The 21,014-nt window shown below is 46.2% G+C and overlaps 1 protein-coding gene across 3 annotated transcripts; it reads left to right on the top strand.

Annotated features, from left to right (window-relative positions):
* The first annotated feature begins 1,512 nt into the window (after nucleotides 1–1,512).
* Nucleotides 1,513–20,762, top strand: grnb (granulin b). Of its 3 annotated transcripts, none has more exons than XM_066682589.1 (17): nucleotides 1,528–1,648; nucleotides 3,244–3,314; nucleotides 3,939–4,014; nucleotides 5,582–5,722; nucleotides 5,952–6,089; nucleotides 7,553–7,648; nucleotides 7,886–8,036; nucleotides 8,906–8,953; nucleotides 9,049–9,140; nucleotides 9,235–9,373; nucleotides 9,854–9,951; nucleotides 11,249–11,491; nucleotides 11,988–12,230; nucleotides 13,907–14,197; nucleotides 15,551–15,799; nucleotides 17,039–17,263; nucleotides 18,742–20,762. In XM_066682589.1, the coding sequence occupies exons 4-17, from the start codon at nucleotides 5,582–5,584 to the stop codon at nucleotides 18,853–18,855; spliced, it is 2,268 nt and encodes a 755-aa protein (XP_066538686.1). In that variant the 5' UTR covers nucleotides 1,528–1,648; nucleotides 3,244–3,314; nucleotides 3,939–4,014; the 3' UTR covers nucleotides 18,856–20,762. The 3 variants fall into 3 exon arrangements, with proteins under 3 accessions (XP_066538685.1, XP_066538686.1, XP_066538687.1); XM_066682590.1 differs by having other exon boundaries at nucleotides 1,560–1,648; nucleotides 3,241–3,314; XM_066682588.1 differs by lacking the exon at nucleotides 3,244–3,314 and having other exon boundaries at nucleotides 1,513–1,648.
* Nucleotides 20,763–21,014: the final 252 nt, after the last annotated feature.

The raw sequence follows: 21,014 nt of genomic DNA, 5'->3' as shown, positions 1-21,014 counted from the left end.
TCATCTGATGCATAAACAACTTAGACATTCACTGTTGTGCATCTTAGTGTTTATTGAATATGTTTTCAGCAGCAATTTTAGTGAGTGTGAGAGAGAGACACATACACACACACACATACCAGGAAGAAAAAAGGACACAAAAGAACATGTTCATTCATTCATCATCTGTAACCCTTATCCAGTTCAGGGTCACGGTGGGTCCAGAGCCTACCTGGAATCATTGGGCGCAAGGCGGGAACACACCCTGGAGGGGGCGCCAGTCCTTCACAGGGCAACACACACTCACACATTCACTCATGGACACTTTTGAGTTGCCAATCCACCTACCAACGTGTGTTTTTGGACAGTGGATGAATCCGGAGCACCCGGAGGAAACCCACGCAGACACAGAGAGAACACACCACACTCCTCACAGACAGTCACCCGGAGGAAACCCACGCAGACACGGGGAGAACACACCACACTCCTCATAGACAGTCACCTGGAGTAAACCCACACAGACACATGGAGAACACACCACACTCCTCACAGACAGTCACCCGGAAGAAACCCACGCAGACACAGGGAGAACACACCACACTCCTCACAGACAGTCACCCGGAGGAAACCCACGCAGACACAGGGAGAACACACCACACTCCTCACAGAAAGTGACCCGGAGCGGGACTCGAATCCACAACCACCAGGTCCCTGGAGCTGTGACAGAGACACTACCTGCTGCGCCACCGTGCCGCCATACATACATATCTCCAAATTATCCAGTGGATACACTGATCGTTCAAAGCAGCTATGTTAGAACCTGTTCCTGGTGTCTCAGAGTGTTCCCATAAAGAGGCACTGTTTTGTAAAAGCCCTGTGAGCTCACATCACATTCACTCAGCTCACATCTCTCTCTCTCTCTCTCCGTCGCATGTGTACAAATGTAGGACAGTTCTTTGTTCATTTATGGTCGAATACTTTTCAGGCTTAAAAATAAATAAATAAAAAACACCGTCAAGTGCTGACCCCAAGCAAAGCCTACGTTTCAGACCCTTGGTGCTCGTCTGTTTATCCACCAAATGAAAATAAGTCATGATGAAACTTCATTTTTAAAATGTAGATTATTAAACTCAGTAGGTCTTCAATTTGTGATTCAAATTACACACATGGCCTTCACCACCATAGCTTTTCTGATGGTTATCGTAGTCTCAGATTTCATGGTAATTTTTATTTATTTTTTTATGTTTAAGAAATAAATGTAGATATAGGAAGTGGTCTTATAATGAAACTGTAACATTTTAATTAAATAACAATTATAAAACGTAACTGGGCTTTTTTTTAACCAGAAGTTCTCATGTCATTTTGGGATTAATAGAAATTTACTGATGGCTCACAGATGTTTTAAATCTTATAAAATGGTAAAATCGTCTAATTCATTAGACTTTGTTTCTTTATCAGTTCTGAGAGACGCAGAGTAATTTTAGAGCGGGACTTTTATTTTGTCCCTCAGCTTTTCTGTTGTTAGCGCTGTGCTCTACTTCACGGAGGTGGTAGAGTATCACATGACGTGCTGTGAGTCAGGTGACTGCTCCGGTTCTGTTGTTGATCCCGCAGCGCAGGCCCTGGACCCGGGAAATAGTCTCCCGTCCTCTGTCTTCTGTCCCGCTGGGTGAGTACCTGATGAAGCTCTGTCCACTTCCCTCTGTCTCTGGTTAAGGACCTAGTGAACCTTTGTCCTTTGTCTTCTGTCCCGCTGAGTGAGGACCTGGTGAAGCTCTGTACGGAGTTCACTGTCCTCTTTCCGTCTTTCCTCTGTCCCTTTGCTTAAAGACCCGGGGCTCCTCTGTCCCTCTGTTTAAGGACCCGGGGCTCCTCTGTCCCTCTGTTTAAGGACCCGGGGCTCCTCTGTCCCTCTGGTTAAAGACCCGGGACTCCTCTGTCCCTCTGTTTAAGGACCCGGGGCTCCTCTGTCCCTCTGTTTAAGGACCCGGGGCTCCTCTGTCCCTCTGTTTAAAGACCCGGGGCTCCTCTGTCCCTTTGCTTAAGGACCCGGGGCTCCTCTGTCCCTCTGGTTAAAGACCCGGGACTCCTCTGTCCCTCTGGTTAAGGACCCGGGGCTCCTCTGTCCCTTTGCTTAAGGACCCGGGGCTCCTCTGTCCCTCTGGTTAAAGACCCGGGGCTCCTCTGTCCCTCTGGTTGAAGACCCGGGGCTCCTCTGTCCCTCTGGTTGAAGACCCGGGGCTCCTCTGTCCCTCTGGTTGAAGACCCGGGACTCCTCTGTCCCTCTGGTTAAGGACCCGGGGCTCCTCTGTCCCTCTGAAAAGCCCTCACCGTACTCTGCTTATGTCCAGAGCAGTGAAAGTGTGGTCTCTGCCGGAGACGGTCTTTCAAAATGAATTACAATGAGGGAATTATTTAATAAAGTGTGGGAACAAGATATGCAAACCATGGGGACTAAGTATTTAGTGAGAGATAGTGAAAGATATTTATTGTGTGGGAATGAGATATTTAATGTGTAGAAAGGAATCACTTAAAGTCGGCTGCGAGGGACTGAGGAAGTGTGCGAATTAGAAATGTAATATGTAAATGACTACCTGGCAACCGAGTCTTAAAGGGACCCTTTTCTTTACCCTCCATTTCCCTGAGGGGTCTCTGTGTGTGACTGTGGCCCACAAAATGGCAGCCTTTTCCACAGATTTAAAAAGTAAATACAGGGACGTAATTCAAATAGTCACTCGGCCTGTTTTGCCTCTCCACCGTTTTTATCGCAGACTCATATCTTTGTGTTTGGTAGCTTTAACACCACAGTGCAGCCATTAAACTGGAGACGTGAGTTTATTTCATTCATTCATTCATTCATTCATTCATTCATTCATTCTCTGTAGCCCTTCATCCTGATCAGGGCCTATGTGGAATTACTGGGCACATGACAGAGCACCACTCACACCTGTGGACACGTGGTGCACACGGGTCCAGCGCTGTGATTGGACAGACTCGGACGAGGGGGCGGGGCCATTCTAAAGTCTCTGCTCTTGACGTCAGAAGCGGAGCAGAATCAGAACGACTCGATTTACCCCGAGTTTTCAGACTCAGGCAGCGCACAGAGAACTGACTGGGGTCTTGTTTCTCTGTGTGTGTGTTGGTGGACTCCAGATCCACACAATAATGAGAACGTGAACTGAACAAGGGATTTATTTTAGATTTAGTCTCTTTATAATTTAATGATGTCACCTAATTCACTCACTTCTGTGTTTTCTAAAGCAGATTAACTCTTTATTCCCATGATCTCAGAAGACACCCTGGGCACGGGGACGGCTGTAAATCTTTGATCTTGGGTAATTAATGTTGTTATTTTTGGAGGAAACAATTAAGACATGTTCATGTGACCAATCACAGGAGGAGTCTTAGTTATATACAGAGTCATGCTTTATTCACACACACACACACACACACACACACACACACACTGCTGTGGTAATAAATGCACTGCACTAAATGATACCAGAGGGCATGTGATTTCTAGGAAAGCTTTGACACCTGTCCCTAGTTCTGCCTTTTTTTTTATATAAAGAATAAAATACATGTGAAAGTATTTTTTTTACGAGTTTATCACACCACAGCGACCTAAACATGGAGCTCACAGTGACCAGATCCCTTTAAAAAAAAGAGAGAAAATAGAAGTGAAACTGGGGCAGGTGGCGTTATGGCTGTAAATAAGCAGCCAGCTCTGGTCTAAATATTCGAGAAGTGGACTAGGGACAAAAAGATCACTGGCTTTCACCCTGTGGGGGTTTGAGGGGGGGAAGGAGCAGTGCTTCACCTCCCTTAACATCCACAGCTGAAATGCACCTGACCTCTGACAGTTCCCTCTGTGTTGGGTGCTTACCGTCCCAAGTGTGCATACTCACTGCTTCCTGTGTGTGTGTGTGTGTGTGTGTGTGTGTGTGTTCTACTTTCAGAGACAAGGCTTGTGTGGATTCGACCCCTGAATGGGCCACAGTTTCTAACAAAATTTGTTGAAGTCGACACATAAAAGTGAGTGTGGACATTTCATCTGAAGTTTGAACAATCAGAGGCCACTCTGTTGTTTTTCTTGTCAAAAAAGAGAAGGAGAAAGGAGCAGAAAGTCAGAGCAGAGTAGTTTTTTAAAAACTGAGGTAAGATCCAAACAGATTTACCAAAGAAGCAACTTGTGTCAAACTTGTGAAGAATGGACTGGTCACTCCCCGAGTCCAGAGCTCATCATTTAAAGGTGACTGGCATCACCACCTGCATCGAAGTCTAATAGCACTGCTGTGTCTGATCCACTCTACACCAGCACAACACACACTAACACACCACCACCACGTCAGTGTCACTGCAGCGCTGAGAATGATCCACCACCACATCACACCTGCTCTGTGGGGGTCCTGAGCGCTGAGGAACAGGGGGAAAGGGGGGTAACCAAGTATGCAGAGCAACAGATGGACTACAGTGTGGTCAGAGCTGAAAGAGTGGACCCCAGGGTAGAAACAGGGAGGTGGCTTTAATGTTATGGCTAATCGAACAGAAAGAATGTAGTGCTACACTCGGGTCGTGGCCCGAAACCTTGTTCTCCTGCAAATATCATCACTTTATTCAAGTCTGGAACAGGACCAAGTTTTTAAGTGCATTTCCAGCTGACAGCGCAGAGACTTACATTTACATTTACAGCATGTAGCAGATGCTCTTACCCATGGAGGCTCACAAACGTGCTCAGTGTTCAGACAGAGTGTGGTCCAAACTCCCTCTGAGCTCAGACGCGGAAGTGCAATGCACAATACAATCTAGTCACTGCTCAAACCTAGAAAGAAAGGAGTTAAGCGCAGTGTAAGTGTAAAAACTGTCTGTTATGGTGAGCATTTAGATGAGTGCTCACTTAAGTGTGTCACACAGAGATGAGTCTTCAGTCTGTGTTTGAAGCCCGTGAGAGAGTCTGCTGTTGGAAGCCAGTGGAAGTCTGTTCCACCGTCTGGACGCCAGCACTGAGAAGAGTCTTGACGCTAGTCCTCCGTGTGTCTTTAGGGACGGCGGGTCGAGTCTCCCCTGATTTTGCACAGAGCTCCTAGCCTTGAGGGATTTGAGGCAATCGTGTGCTTCTTTCAAACGTCCCAATGCTTGTTTTCAAACCGCTGCTAACACAACACCAGTGAACAGCTTGATGCTGCGGGGGAGAATGCTCACTGCCCAGATCTGGCACATCAGCTGACAGATGTCCATGCTAGATATCATGATGGGCGGTGATAAGCAGAGAGGGACTGGTTAGCATGGGCCTTCCTCTGCTGATGTGACAGATCTGGGCAGTACGTGTTCCCTTCAGACACGTCGAGCTGTTTAGTGCTACTGTGCTAGCAGCAGAACCCGGGATCTCCTGGCGATGGGGCCAGTTATAACCCTTCAATGAGCATCTCGTCAGAAGAAAATAGTTGTGCTGAAGCCCTGGATCTGCATTGGTAGGAAATTGAGGAATTGTGGTTAAAAAACAAGGCACAAAGGCATTTGGGTTAGTGACATTTGAACATATGAATAGAAACAAAATACCACGAAGGAGCTGACTGTCATTGATTTTCTTGGTTTCTTTCAGATGCGTGAGATCGTGTGGCTGTTGGTGTGTGTACTGAGTGTGTGTGGTGCACTTATCTGCCCCGATGGAGGAATGTGCGACGATGGAAGCACCTGCTGCCTGACGCCGTCGGGGGGGTACGGGTGCTGCCCACTCCCTAATGTAAGTGTCAGTGTAGCGCTGGTTCTCTCACATGATTGAGTGTGTGTTTATTAGAAACAGAGCTGTCATTAAAGGAACTATAGGTAACCCTTACCACAGGAGAAAAAAAAATCTGTGATTGGTCCAGGCCACTAGGTGGCAGTATAACAGCTGTTCCGTAATGTGAAGGAGAATCAGTGGAGAAAATGACAGCCTGCATTAATAGGTGTGTGTGTGTGTGCGGTTACAGGCAGAATGCTGTTCAGATCATCTACATTGCTGTTATGAGGGAACACTGTGTGATCTAGAACATTCCAAGTGTGTGAACAAGACACAAACTCTAGACTGGGTGAAGAGAGTGGCCCCCAAGTCGTCCAGTCTACCTCAGGTAAAACACATACACTGTGCATGTTTAAAAGGCACTTCAGATTGTGTTCTGAGTGATCTGCATGTTGCGTAAGTAGAGAGAAGGCATCCTTTCTCTTGATTGGTCAGTGTTGGGTGAGATATGGTGATCTTACTGGCTTTTAACTTAGACAAGGCAAGTTTATTTATAGAGCACCTTTCGTACGCAATGGCAATGCAAAATGCTTTAAAAGAGTACAGGAAAAATACAGACGAATAATTATGACAAGATAATTAAAACATTTTAAAAGCCATTTAAAAAAAGAGTTTTAAAATAAAGACAAAACAGTAAATTAAATTAAATTTAATTTAATTTAAACCCACGCAGACACAGGGAGAACACACCACACTCCTCACAGACAATCAACCGGAAGAAACCAACGCAGACACAGAGAGAACACACCACACTCCTCACAGACAGTCACCCGGAGGAAACCCACGCAGACACAGAGAGAACACACCACACTCCTCACAGACAGTCACCCGGAGGAAACCCACGCAGACACAGAGAGAACACACCACACTCCTCACAGACAGTCACCCGGAGGAAACCCACGCAGACACAGAGAGAACACACCACACTCCTCACAGACAGTCATCCGGAGGAAACCCACGCAGACACAGGGAGAACACACCACACTCCTCACAGACAGTCACCCGGAGGAAACCCACGCAGACACAGGGAGAACACACCGCACTCCACACAGACAGTCACCCGCAGGAAACCCACGCAGACACAGAGAGAACACACCACACTCCTCACAGACAGTCATCCGGAGGAAACCCACGCAGACACAGGGAGAACACACCACACTCCTCACAGACAGTCACCCGGAGGAAACCCACGCAGACACAGAGAGAACACACCATACTCCTCACAGACAGTCATCCGGAGGAAACCCACGCAGACACAGGGAGAACACACCACACTCCTCACAGACAGTCACCCGGAGGAAACCCACGCAGACACAGGGAGAACACACCGCACTCCACACAGACAGTCACCCGCAGGAAACCCACGCAGACACAGAGAGAACACACCACACTCCTCACAGACAGTCATCCGGAGGAAACCCACGCAGACACAGGGAGAACACACCACACTCCTCACAGACAGTCACCCGGAGCGGGAATCAAACCCACAACCTCCAGGACCCTGGAGCTGTGTGACTGCGACACCTACCTGCTGCACCACCGTGCCGCCCTATATAAAATAATTAGAGATATCTTAATATAGAATTGTATCTAGTCATAAATGAATTGCAGATAAATGTAATGTAAATCCAGTCACGATTTAATGTTAAAACTTGCCATAAACATACAGCTTTCATGGCTCTTACACCACTACATTTAAGAAACAATGAGTTCGGAAAGTGGTTTGAAGGCCCTCTTGTGGCAGGTGTCTATTGTTTTCAAATTTCTCTTATGTTTGTGTTTGTCATGCAGGCCGTGAAGTGTCCAGACCAGGAGTCCGAATGTCCTGACGACACCACCTGCTGCCAGCTACCGGATGGAACCTGGGGTTGCTGCCCTATGCCTAATGTAAGTGTGTGTACAGTACAGTGCAAAAGTCAGAGACCATTCGGTCCCATTCAGAAGAATTTCTTTGTCTTGATACAGTAACAACTTCCTGACAGGTGCACATTCTTTCAGACCCTGTGTTGAGATGTCTTTATAGTAGAAGGACGGATAACAACAGCTGTAGATTATTTCAGATCTGAAGCGAGTGGGGGTCTTGATTTTTAATATATTATAATCTATCTCTGTGTGTGTGAGTAGGCAGTGTGCTGTGAAGATAAGAAGCACTGCTGTCCACAGGGCACGACCTGTGACATACCTCACTCTAAGTGTGTGTCGCCTCTGCTTGGTCCGACTCCCCTGAAGAGAAAGTTTCCTGCACGCCTGAGGACACGAGGAGAAAAGATCGCAGGTACGACATCAGTGTTTTAACGTCGCGTACCGTTTACAGCTGAGGCTAGTGTGTGCACTGCATCCTGATAAGATTATAACTACATGCATTTACACTTCAAACTAATCTCAGTCAGTCTCTCTGAAATCGGATCGTTGTGTGGAATACGCAGATCTTTTCTGTGTGTGTTCTCTATAATTATCCTCCTCTATAGTCACTGACCTCGGGTGCTGTGGTGTATTGCCTTGAAAAGACAGGTGCATTTAGATGAACATAACACCTGGGTAAAGTCTCACACCGCCTTCTATCATCAAACAACTAGAGCGAGCGACACTATGAAAACTGGAAGTTTCAATATAAAACAGCTGTCGACACCGGCTGCAAGCGTCGGCACACGTTGGGAACCGCCGTTCTGATGCAGACACACTGCGGCATGACGCATCTCTTGAAGTCAGGATGCGGTGTCAGACCAACTCCTGTGGTCCTCCTCCTCGCTGTTTGAGCAGATCTTTTCCATCATCTTCTTTGTCTCCACCTCTTCGTCTTTTTCATCTTTTTTTTCCCTCGACATCATATTAGTCTCCAGCTTCTTCTTCTTTTTCTTCATCTTCTTAGTCGACTTCGTTTTCAGTCTTTGCTTTCTACTTTGTCGTCGTTCTTCACCTTCTTCATCGTCTGTGTACTTCGTCTTCATCTTCAGCTTCTTCTTCTTCATCTTCGTCTCCTCCTCCTTTGCTCCTTCACGTATTCTTCAACCTTTAAAAGAGTTTAAAGCTCTGTATGTCGTTCTGCACACACCTCCCACCTCCAGGACTTATTTTTATTAAAAACACAGAGCTGTTCACAACTGATTACAAACTTTGAATTAATATTTTTCTTTAATTTTTTAGAAGCGCAGGTCAAGGAGGTGTCAGTGAAATCGACAGAGAGTAACGATGGTAAGATACCGAGCACTTAATGGAACCTTGCCAAGCTTTTATATTCTGTATTATGATGCACCTCTGTGTGTGTGTGTGTGTGTGTGTGTGTGTAGTGCTCTGTCCAGACAAACAATCAACATGCCCCGATGGTACAACCTGCTGCCAACTAGGAAACGGAAGCTATGGCTGCTGCCCGATGCCAAATGTACGCATTTGTGTTGAATTAGTTCCTACTCTTGATGTTTCCCTGGGTTTTGGTTTGTGAGGTTGTGTGTAATCGTGCGTTCCTCTCTCTGTAGGCTGTGTGTTGCTCTGATCATATGCACTGTTGTCCAGAGGGTACGAGTTGTGACCTCGTGCAGAGCACCTGTGTCCCGGGCAACGGGATCGAAGGAACGGCAACAAAGATGCTTTCTGTCTTCCGCTCGAAGGCGACAGGTAAATGTCCACTGCTGGATGCAGATGTTGGGGATACGTTAGAGTCGTGGGCAAAGGTTTGTGGTGAGTGTGTGTAGTACATATCCTCTTCAGAGAACTATGCATACGTATCTGATGCGTACATGTGTGTGTACAGTCTTCATTCTTTCCCCCGTCCCTCTCTGTCTTACCATAACATAGAAATGACCTCGTTTCTACACTCACTGTCCATTCTCTCAGCTCCACTGACCATACAAAAGCTTTCTGTAGTTCTGCTCTTTCAGGCTGTAGTCCACCTGTTGCTCTGCATACTTTCACACCGTTTGTCAGTGGTCAGGACTACAGAGTGACTAATGATCAGTGGAGCTAAGAAAAAGGGTACAATAAGAGGTCAGAAGAAGGATATGATTTAAAAATGATGACTGATTGGTTGGTGCATGTATTTATATTGTTGCAGTGTTATTAAAATAAATGTGAGAACAGATCATTGTGTGTTTGCAGTGAATAAAGTGCCGTGTAATGACTCTGTTGCGTGTGAGGACGGTTCGACCTGCTGTAAGAAAAAAGACGGTGTATGGGCCTGCTGTCCACTGCCAGAGGTATCAGTACAATACCGTACACTCTAAAATAAACACATAAAAATGTAACATTACCGTATACCAGGGGTCACGAATAAGCGGATCACGGTCCGAGTCTGGACCCAGACGCTGTCTGATCCGGACCTGGACCTGTAGCTGATAAACTATTCAGAGCTGTTTAATTGTGAACAGAGTGTGTGTTTGAAGTGGCTTTCTTTGGCTGACGTTTCATCAGGTCTTGCCACAGAACCAATCAAAATTGAGAAAGAGAACTGAGCAAAACCAGCTAAATTGCTCGGTGGAGACACTTCCAGCAGGGATTTAGAAGCTGAAGGTGCTGAAGGCAGCCGTTTTTTCGCATATTGTGTATATTTTGCTCCATTTAACCTCGTCTTTGCGCACTCACAAAAAGGCAGGTCCATCGCCGTGATTGGACTCAGACGAGGGGGCGGGGCCATTCTAAAGTCTCTGTGCTTGAGGTCAGAAGCGAAGCGGAATCAAAACGGCTCCTGATGTTGGAAATCCTTGCAGTGCCAATTTATCCCAATACTGGAAAATAAATAAATGAGACATGTCTGGATAGGGAATGTCGCATTAAGAAACAAACTGCCTGCATCCAAGCTTCTGCTTATATTTGTTTATAAAAATGTAAACAAATGGTGTCTTCACAAACAGCTCTCTCTGTGTCTGCGTGGGTTTCCTCCGGGTGACTGTCTGTGAGGAGTGTGGTGTGTTCTCTCTGTGTCTGCGTGGGTTTCCTCCGGGTGACTGTCTGTGAGGAGTGTGGTGTGTTCTCCCTGTGTCTGCGTGGGTTTCCTCCGGATGACTGTCTGTGAGGAGTGTGGTGTGTTCTCTCTGTGTCTGCGTGGGTTTCCTCCGGGTGACTGTCTGTGAGGAGTGTGGTGTGTTCTCCCTGTGTCTGTGTGGGTTTCCTCTGTGTGACTGTCTGTGAGGAGTGTGGTGTGTTCTCCTTGTGTCTGTGTGGGTTTCCTCCGGGTGACTGTCTGTGAGGAGTGTAGTGTGTTCTCCTTGTGTCTGCGTGGGTTTCCTCCGGGTGACTGTCTGTGAGGAGTGTGGTGTGTTCTCCTTGTTTCTGTAATACAGACATCCCTAATAATAAATCCAAATATAGCCCAAACTGGCTTGCATTTTGCAATTTGCAAGCTTACGAATGCCATTCTGTTTGTCACCACACAATGAGAATACAGCAATAAACATGGGGTCTATTTGTTTATTTTCGCAAGAATTGTGGCGTGTCCTTAATTTTATCAGCTAGTTTCTCATTCATCATACATTACTTTATTCTTTGTTTTCCCAGGCGGTGTGTTGTGAGGACCACATCCATTGCTGTCCTGAGGACACGGTGTGTGACCTTGCTGAGGGGACGTGTGATGACCCTGCTGGTCTTCTGACCTCTGTTGGCTGGATGGAGAAAGTTCCAGCCGTCCACAGGGCTCCACCACCCAGCAATAAACAATGTGACCCGACCACAACGTGCCCCGATGGCACCACCTGCTGCAAAATGGAATCTGGTTCCTGGGGATGCTGTCCTCTTCCACAGGTAAACACACACACACACACAGAGATCAGCCATAACATTAAAGACACTGCCGTTTCTCTCAGCTCCACTGACTGTAATCTGTCTGTTTCTCTGCATACTTTATTACTGACGTGGTGGTGGTGTGTTAGTGTGTGTTGTGCTGGTGTAGAGTGGATCAGACACAGCAGTGCTGCTGGAGTTTTTAAACCCCTCAGTGTCTGGACTGAGAACAGTCCACCGACCAAAAACGTCCAGCCGACAGCGTCCTGTGTCACTGATGAAGGACTAGAGGACGAGCGACACACACTGTGCAGCGACAGATGAGCTACTGTCTCTGACTCTACATCTACAAGGTGGACCAACGAGGGAGGAGTGTCTCACAGAGTGGACAGAGAGTGGACACAGGGTTTAAAAACTCCAGCAGCACTGCTGTGTCTGATCCACTCGCACCAAATCATACCGCTATGAAAAAAACAACAAAAAAAAAAAATGAAATCAAACTCTTCTATGTCTCTAGGCTGTGTGCTGTGAGGACCACCTCCACTGCTGTCCCCACAACACAGTGTGTAACGTGGCTGCTGGTACGTGTGACAGTGTTAGCGAAGCTGGAGTGCTTTCGACAGTGCCTTGGTGGAGCAAGACCCCTGCTGTCACCCTGCCCCCTGAGAATGACCGGTGTGATGAGACCACAGCTTGTCCGGCTGGAACTACCTGCTGCAGACAGATGTCAGGGGCCTGGGCCTGCTGCCCTCTGCCACAGGTACCGGTGGGAAAAGGGTATCACTTCGGTACTTTATGTGAACTATTCCTACTATCCCATTTTTGTTCAAGGAAATAGTCATACCCGTCCAAAACGTTTACAAACTTACACTCCAACCAGAACCAGAGTGAGTCCGGTTTGCTGGTGCCTGATTGGCTTAAAGAAATGCGGCTTGTGGGGATGGTTTGTTTATAAAATATCAGATGTACAATAAACCATGGTGTTATTTCAGAAATGAAAGGAGCCTTTAATATTATTAATACATATATATTAAATATACTTAATATAATTCATATCTGCCCTGTGAAGGAATGGCACCCCCTCCAGGGTGTATTCCCGCCTTGCGCCCAGTGATTCCGGGTAGGCTCCGAACCCACCGCTGCCCTGAACTGGATAAGGGTTACAGACGATGAATGACTGAATAATTCATATAAATATAACTGATTTTGTTATATTCATATCATTATAAATGTTTTGATTTTGTTGCAGTAGTCTGTTTTTTAAATGAATAAACGTGTTTTGTTCGTATCACCAAGAATATTGTTATCGCCAAAATACCCTGAAATATCATGATATTATTTTAGGGCCCTATCGCCAACCCCTACTTTCAGTACATACAATGTTTTGACTCAGTCTCGCTTTAATTTGAACTCTCTCTGGCTCTAATGTCTAATTTCAACTTGGTCTTGACTCTGTCTCACTCTTGACTCAGACTCTGTCTCACACTTGACTCGGTCTCTCTTTAACTTGGACACTGTCTCGCTCTTGACTCGGTCTCTCTTTAACTTGGACACTGTCTCGCTCATGACTCGGTCTCTCTTTAACTTGGACTCTGTCTCGCTCTTGACTCGGTCTCTCTTTAACTTGGAATCTGTCTCGCTCATGACTCGGTCTCTCTTAAACTTGGACTCTGTCTCGCTCTCGACTCGGTCTCTCTTTAACTTGGACTCTGTCTCGCTCTCGACTCGGTCTCTCTTTAACTTGGACTCGGTCTCGCTCATGACTCAGTCTCTCTTTAACTTGGACTCTGTCTCGCTCTCGACTCGGTCTCTCTTTAACTTGGACTCTGTCTCGCTCTCGACTCGGTCTCTCTTTAACTTGGACTCTGTCTCGCTCTCGACTCGGTCTCTCTTTAACATGGACTCTGTCTCGCTCTCGACTCGGTCTCTCTTTAACATGGACTCTGTCTCGCTCTCGACTCGGTCTCTCTTTAACTTGGACTCTGTCTCGCTCTCGACTCGGTCTCTCTTTAACTTGGACTCTGTCTCGCTCTCGACTCGGTCTCTCTTTAACTTGGACTCTGTCTCGCTCTCGACTCGGTCTCTCTTTAACATGGACTCTGTCTCGCTCTCGACTCGGTCTCTCTTTAACATGGACTCTGTCTCGCTCTCGACTCGGTCTCTCTTTAACTTGGACTCTGTCTCGCTCTCGACTCGGTCTCTCTTTAACTTGGACTCGGTCTCGCTCTGTGAACTTTGTCTTGACTGATGTTCTTTTTCAGCAACAATTTTAAATCCCTTCTGATCACACTGGGGACTCCTTTTAGTGGAAAGTATAAAAGTAATCTCTCCAGATTTTCTCCACACGTGAATCCAGTTACTGGGTGGTGTGCATGTCTCTGCCTCATCCCTTTGTGCGTGTACAGACTGTTTCTGTTTGCTGTCTCCTCCTCTCAGGCTGTGTGCTGTGATGACCACGAGCATTGCTGTCCTCAGGGCTACAAATGTGACGTTGCTCATGAAACCTGTGAGCACCCCTCCCTTCCCCGTACTGGCTGGTTCAGAAAGCAACCAGCTCTGCTCACCATGACTCAGCACTCTGATGCTAAGGCTAAAGCTAATGCGGAGTCTGCAGTGGCAGGTCCTGAGCAGAGGCACAAGTGCGATGCTCAGACCAGCTGCCCGAGAGACACCACCTGCTGCTACATGACCAAAGTCAACAAGTGGGGCTGCTGTCCACTGCCTGAGGTTAGAAACACAAACATGGACTCAGAGAGCTCAGTACACCTTACACGCAGTGTGGAATGACATGGTTCTGTTACTGATCCAGACTGAGAACTATCCACACACTGTTGGATTATCTAACGTGTGACAGAGTGGTGACAGTGTGTGGAGTTTCTAGACCCTGTGCTGCTAATGTAAACAGCGAATACTGAAATACTCAAATACTGAACTCGAACCAAACCATGACTACGATGTTTGGTTTGGACAGAGGGACCTTGACTGCAAACCTGAACACACCCTTAGACTGGACTCCTCTGACCATACGCTTGTGATAGGGGCGGGCGATATGACCCTCGAATAGTATCACGATATTTCAGCGCTTTGATAACGATATTCTTGGCGATATGAAAAAAACACTGAAAAATACTTTTATTGATTTCAAGAAAAGACTATTGCCTCAAAATAAATGTTATATCAATGTTTATTATTAAATTAAAAATATTGAATTACATTTTATCGTATTTAAATGACATTTTAATAATATTTTATTTTAGTACAAATCTAACCATTTCAAACATTCAGAAGAAAGGTTCTGACATTTGTATAAAATTAATGCAGAACTCTCCTTGTGGTGTTTTTGACTTGTACTCAGCCGGGTGTCTCTTCTTCTCTCTCACTCTGTGTCTCTCTTTCTCGCTCTCTCACCTATCTTTTGTCTCTATCTCTCTTCCTCTCTTCTCTCTTTCGGTGGTTGTTTTGCCGCTGGCTGTGAAATAAATAGTAATAAAGTTATCCTAACTCTACCCACCCGTCCCTCAGAGCGATGCAGGCCAACGTTTGAATGCGACACGTGTTCTCCTCCAAACAACAGATCAGAAAGAGACTGGCTGCTGTGTGCTTTCCCTCACTCTCCCGCCTTGTGATGTCACATATCCTCATGTGATTGGAGCAGTCACAAGTAACGAGTGGATTGAGCAGTACATTAAACGGATTACTGGGTAAAACAATGAATGATAGACGGGGAGATCCTTCAAAACCCTTACAAAGTTTAGCAGTTTTCTTTACAAAGATCTGAAACTTTGCCCTGACGGCAGTGACGTGCCTCGTGTGATTTGAACTTTGATTCATTTGTCAGCAATTTCCCTCTGGTCTCAATAAAGTATTTCTGAATCTGAATTACACCATAGTTCTTCTCTCTCTCCCTGTCTCCATCTCGAGCGTTCGATAATAAAAGTCTGAAGCGATGGTCGTAAAAATCTGTTTCTCTGAAATGGTCACGTAAAAGACGTTAGAGCAGGCCGTAAAAATTTGTGATTGACTTTAAATGTAATTAAAATCCTTGAAGCACGTCCAGCATTGCCCCGTCTGTCTCTGCAGGCGGTGTGCTGTGGGGGAGGAGATCACTGTTGTCCTAAAGGCTACACCTGCGATGAGAAGAAGCTCACCTGCGCTAAAGGCTACCTGGAGATTCCATGGTTACGGAAGCAGGAGGCGAAGGTCACTCAGGGGTCAGGCGGGGTGAGCGATGTCGAGGATGTGAAGTGCGACTCCACCACTAGCTGCCCCAGCGGCTGCACCTGCTGCAGGTTACCCACAGGGAAGTGGGGCTGCTGCCCACATGTCAAGGTGTGTGTCTTTTACATGGTTTTGATGTAAACACCAGTTCTGTTTTGTTTGCTGTAAAATGTGCCATTGTAAAGAAGCCTCTCTGAACTGTGGTTGGTGCTCAGCACTGCAGAAACTACACTATGTATCTTTGGGAGGAGAGTAGAAACTCTATAGTCTTGGTTCCTCCCGAGGTTCTTCCTCCAGTTCCGAGGGGTTTTTTCCTGCCGCTGTCGCCTTGAGGTGTTCACCTGGGGATATTCATTTAAATAATGTTTAATTCTCAATATCTGCTTTGGAACACAATCGGGTTGTAAAAGAAGTGCTGTGCAAATAAATTTGACTTGACCTTGAGCCTGCTTCAAGGACAGATGAACCGTGGACGTTGAGGGAGGAGAAAGTACTGTTCCATCACTCCTCCCCACCCCCAATTTCTGGCCATTTGAGGGGTTTGAACTGGTGACTTTTTGGTCCCAAACTGCTCCTCTAACCTTCAGAGCAGGTTTCACGAGTAGGCGGAGCTTGTTCCCGGTCCGGACCCAGACTCTGGACCTGTGGCTGATAAACTGTCCAGAGCTGTTTAATTGTGAACAGAGTGTGTGTTTGAAGTGGTGTGACTCTTCTAGTCGTTACGGTGCAGGTTTAGCGCTCCAGGAAACTCACAGACCAATCACATGTGTTTCTGCATATCACACGTGAGGCTCCTCAGCCAATCAGATCTGTGCATTATGATGAGCGCTGTGACTCCACTGAGTGACACACACAGGGCAGGGTCCAGACGCCGCTGTCCTGGGGTCAGTAAAAACAGCCCGAGGGACGAGATCAAAGCTCTTTTGGGACACTTTCGGGACGACGGTGTTGTGTGAGTTACAACCAGAAACTTTAATGAGAAGGGGGCGATTACGGGTTTAAATTCTCATAACGATGAACATGGATTCTGTTTACGGATAAAGTCCTGCCCTCCAGCAATAAGAGCCAATCAGATCGCTGGACTTTTTAAACAAAATATGTAACTTTTTCTTTCAAGATCATTGTTTTATTTGTAAATTTGACTTCAAACAAGAAAAGGACTTTTTTTTTTTTTTTTTTTTGATTTATTTACATCTCATTTCTGAGTGATTTTTCCATTGAATGTATGTCAGTAAAAGCCCTGTTGCTTATTACTGGGTCTCCCTCGGTTAGCCAGATAACTCAAGCCTAAACCCAACACTGTCCACGAGGAGGAGCCCCGAGGGACTAACCGTTTCTCTCTGTGTCCAGGCGGTGTGTTGTGAGGACCATGAGCACTGCTGCCCTGCAGGCTACACTTGTGATGTCCAAGCTGGAACCTGCCTCAAGCCGTTCACCTCCCACACCACTGCCCTCACACCTGTGCTCACACACTCTGGAGAGGAGCTAATGTGTGATGCAGCGAATCACTGCTCCGACACACAAACCTGCTGTAAAACATCCGACACGGACTGGGCCTGCTGTCCGTTCAAACAGGTGAGATGACTGTTACTGTTCTACTATTTTATGTTAGAATCTTTTAATCTGCTGTGTGAAAGTAGACCGTTAAACTCAACTGAAGCTGGGACTGAGCTTTAATCGAGAAAACCGCAGCGTGCAGCTCACAGGTCAGAGACTAACACACCTCCGTATTCAGCTTCAACAACTTTAGAAGAGAGGAATGTGTGGATTAAGCCAGGCACGAGACAAATATAGTGTAGTCTACCTACTGAACTCAGTAGCAGCTCTGTTTACTTCTCCTAATAACGCTGGTACCACACTGGGCTCCTGTAAAACCAGTTCATTATGGGAGGACGTTGTGAACAAAATTGGTAAAATTTAGGTGTTAAAGTTACCAGGTTAATCTTGTGGTTCTGGCGTCTGATGAGGAGCCTCCTGGACGCCGCCCACTGGAGGTACACCACGAACATCCAACTGGGAGGAGGCCCCGGGGTAGACCAGGACATGCTGGAGGGATTATATCTCCCGGTTGGACTGGGAACACCCGAGGATCCCCAGGAGGAGCTGGTGGAAGTTGCGAGGGACAGAGACTGGGCTTCTTTATTCACTCTGTTTCCATCACGACCCTGAAATGGATTACGCTGAAAAGATGATGATGATGATGCGCTGAAGTTGTCAGCACTAATAGATACTCGTATCTCCAATAGTGCCATTTTTGAGCGTCAGTGAGCTCAGGTGCTGATGTTCTGCATCATAGTCCTCACTCGAACTTCACCCAGAGCTGTTCGATGCTTCTCCATCACTAAAGATAGTCGAGATCCCAAGTCCAGGACTTTTATTGTGTATTAATTACAGGAGAAGAAAAGTAATAAACTCTAAAGTGCTCATGTGAACGGAACACACTCCTGCTCTGGGGGGGTTCTCTCCTCATCCAGGGGTCCGTCAGCAGCCCAGAGCCAGGCCTCTGTGCACAGTGTCTACTGCATTTCACACTTTTCTATAGAGACAACACAAGTGCAGTTACCTGTCTGTGTCAGTACTGGGTTCACCTTAAACTTCACTGCAGACAAACGGTAGGATTTCTAATGTACCTTTGAATTCAGAGGAAACGTTGCATCAGCAGGTGTCCACAAATATTTGGACATTTTGGACAGTGTGTGTCCCCCCAGGCATGGTATGTTTCTGTACTATGTCCTGCAGTGACATCACCATATGAAGTGCCCTTGTTTCTTTAATCATCTGTCCGTCTCTCTCTCTCTCTCTCTCTTTCTCTCACTTTCTGTCTCTTTTTTCTTTCTTTCTTTCTTGTTCTTTCTCTCATTCTTTCTCTCTTTTTTCTCACTCTTCTTTTTTCTTCCTTTTCTCTCTCCTTCTCTTTCTCTCTTTTTTCTCGTTCTTTCTCTGTTTCTTTCTTTCTCTCTCCTTTCTCTCTCTTTCTTTCTTTTTCTCTCTGTTTCTCTCTCTCTCATTCTTTCTCTGTTTCTCTCTCTCTTTTTCACTCTCTCTCTCTCTAGGCGGTGTGCTGTAAGGACATGAAGCACTGCTGCCCTAAAGGCTACGTCTGCGACTCCAAGACTGAAGGCTGCACCAGAGTGTCCTCTCTCACTTGGTGGGACAGTTCTCTTTAGGACGTCAGCGTTCACGGTGCTGCGCTGGCTGCCTACAGCACCGTCGCGCTCCAAACTGAGACAAGGGACAATGCATCCTCCTCCTTTCGCTTAGATTTTGTTGTGGTTTTGATTTTCAGTTTCTCTCAGGAACTGTTTTTGAAAGAATTGATGATTTGTTTATTTGTGTTGAAGAAGAAACTGACGTGGCACACCACATACGGACACTTTGTTCACGCAGTCAGAAGCACTCCCGTGTTCCTAGGCGTCTGCTTTGCACTCTGAACTGGGTCTGAACTGTCATCAGAGGATTTGATTGATTTGTTTAATTCTGGGATAAATTCTGGGTTTAATTTGTGGTGGTTCGCATCTAAGGCTCGTGTATCTGATCACGTCTGTCACAGTCATGTGGGAGTACACACCTGTGGTCAGTGCCTTTAACCCAGTGGTGTATGGGGATAGTTTGGGTGGTTGTTTCTGGGCCTGTTCCTTTTCTTTATTGTTTTCTATTTACTTTGAATGAAGAAGACGGTGGTGAAGGTTCGATGCTTGTGATTGGCTTCAACGTTCCCAAAATGCTTAGCTCTGAAAGCTGTTTTAAACACTGGACACAACATGGGAATGCAAAACATTTCAGATGCGTTTTTTCACATTAAAACTGTTCACACTGGAGCCTGAAAAAACGCCACCTTCAGCTGCTCACAGATAAAGAACAGATGCCAAAATCAGCTACATCTGACTCTGGAGAACAGAGAGAAGCGTGGGAAGGTTCTCGTACGAGACCCTTTTATTAACAGTCAGTAAATGAGTGGGTCATGACTGGTGTCCACAAACATTTGGCCACATTGTAGGCCGGTGTGGTCAGTCTCTCTGGGCAGTTCTAGTAGAAAACACCGGGTGCTGAGACACATACAATAAGATGATTAGCTGCTCGTGGTTATGTTTATTCCAGAGACTAATATGATTGGTCACAACAACAACAACAACAAAAAGTGAATAAAAATATCACGTTTTCATCGTCTGACAAATTACATCAGGTGTGGAGATACCATCAAACACACACACACACACACACACAGAGGTCAGTGTGTAATGACCTTAAGATGCTGAATGACCAAACTGATTGTATTCCCAAACCCCAGCCCCTGAGGTGACCTTCATTATTCTTTAGAGCAGGACCAAGGAGCAGCCTTCTTCACAACACTGACATTAATAACCCTCTTACAACGATAACTGACACGCTATCATTGACACTACTCGCCTTTAAGTCGGTGGTAGGATGCTCAGTGACACTCCTTTATTTATGGGCAGCATTAAACATTTCCACATCTTCACTGCGGTAACTAACACTCTCCTTTTCCTCAGTCTGACGTCTGTCTTAATCAAAGGCAGAAAGAATCTGCACCTCCTCCGACGCTTGGACTTCTTTCTCTTGAGCCTTTGATTGTAACCGTGCTTTACTCTTTCTGCCCTCTGTTTGACCACGGTACGAATCACGACGTCAAAACCCCCAGCGTGAGCCGCTACTAGGATCCCTCTGGGTGGTGGGGAGTGTTCACGTGTGATTACTGGCCTGGTTTAATACCAGTCTCTTTCTGAACCACATCCCTTCATTGAGAATGAACAAATACCATTTGCTTCAATGCTTTCAGATGTGTATTTACAGCCGGTCCATGATCAAACGGATCCGTAGGTTTGGGACATTCCAGCAGTTCCTCAGTTCAAGATCAAGACTCTGATGAGAGTGTTTTACCACAATTTCAACTTTAATTCTTAAGTTAGCGTTTCATGAAGCGGCGACGAAGCCGTGTGTAGCTTCACATTTTTAACAAATCCGTTTGAATCTGAAATAGACTTTAATGAGTGTTTTGTGTTTTAACTGTTCAATGATTGATTGATTGCACCAGAAAAAGTGGAAATAAATCCCTCAAGATCATTCACTCCCACGACTCCCTGGTTTAATTTCTACGACTGTTTTGGTAAACAAAGCCCCTGATTGGTTGCTAGGGCACGTGGTGGGCGGTGATTGGTGGGTGAGTCGGGGGAATGCGAGCTATGTGTGTGAGGATTGATGGCATATCTTGGGGCTGCTTTTACAAGGCCTCGGGGAGAAGGTGATGGAGGACATCTGGTGTTTGACGGACAGATGAACTGAAAGATGAAAAACAGGAGAATGGTGA

The sequence above is a fragment of the Hoplias malabaricus genome, chromosome 10, assembly GCF_029633855.1.
Source record: "Hoplias malabaricus isolate fHopMal1 chromosome 10, fHopMal1.hap1, whole genome shotgun sequence".
Classification (NCBI taxonomy): domain Eukaryota; kingdom Metazoa; phylum Chordata; class Actinopteri; order Characiformes; family Erythrinidae; genus Hoplias; species Hoplias malabaricus.
This window is presented reverse-complemented; position numbering and strand designations above follow the sequence as displayed.

Excerpts from the sequence above, each read along its gene's own strand:
- grnb (XM_066682588.1), top strand. The coding sequence starts at position 5,582 with ATGCGTGAGATCGTGTGGCTGTTGGTGTGTGTACTGAGTGTGTGTGGT. Across the intron at positions 11,492-11,987 it reads GATGCTGTCCTCTTCCACAG|GCTGTGTGCTGTGAGGACCA; the intron begins GTAAACACACAC and ends CTATGTCTCTAG. Across the intron at positions 17,264-18,741 it reads CCTGCTGTCCGTTCAAACAG|GCGGTGTGCTGTAAGGACAT; the intron begins GTGAGATGACTG and ends CTCTCTCTCTAG.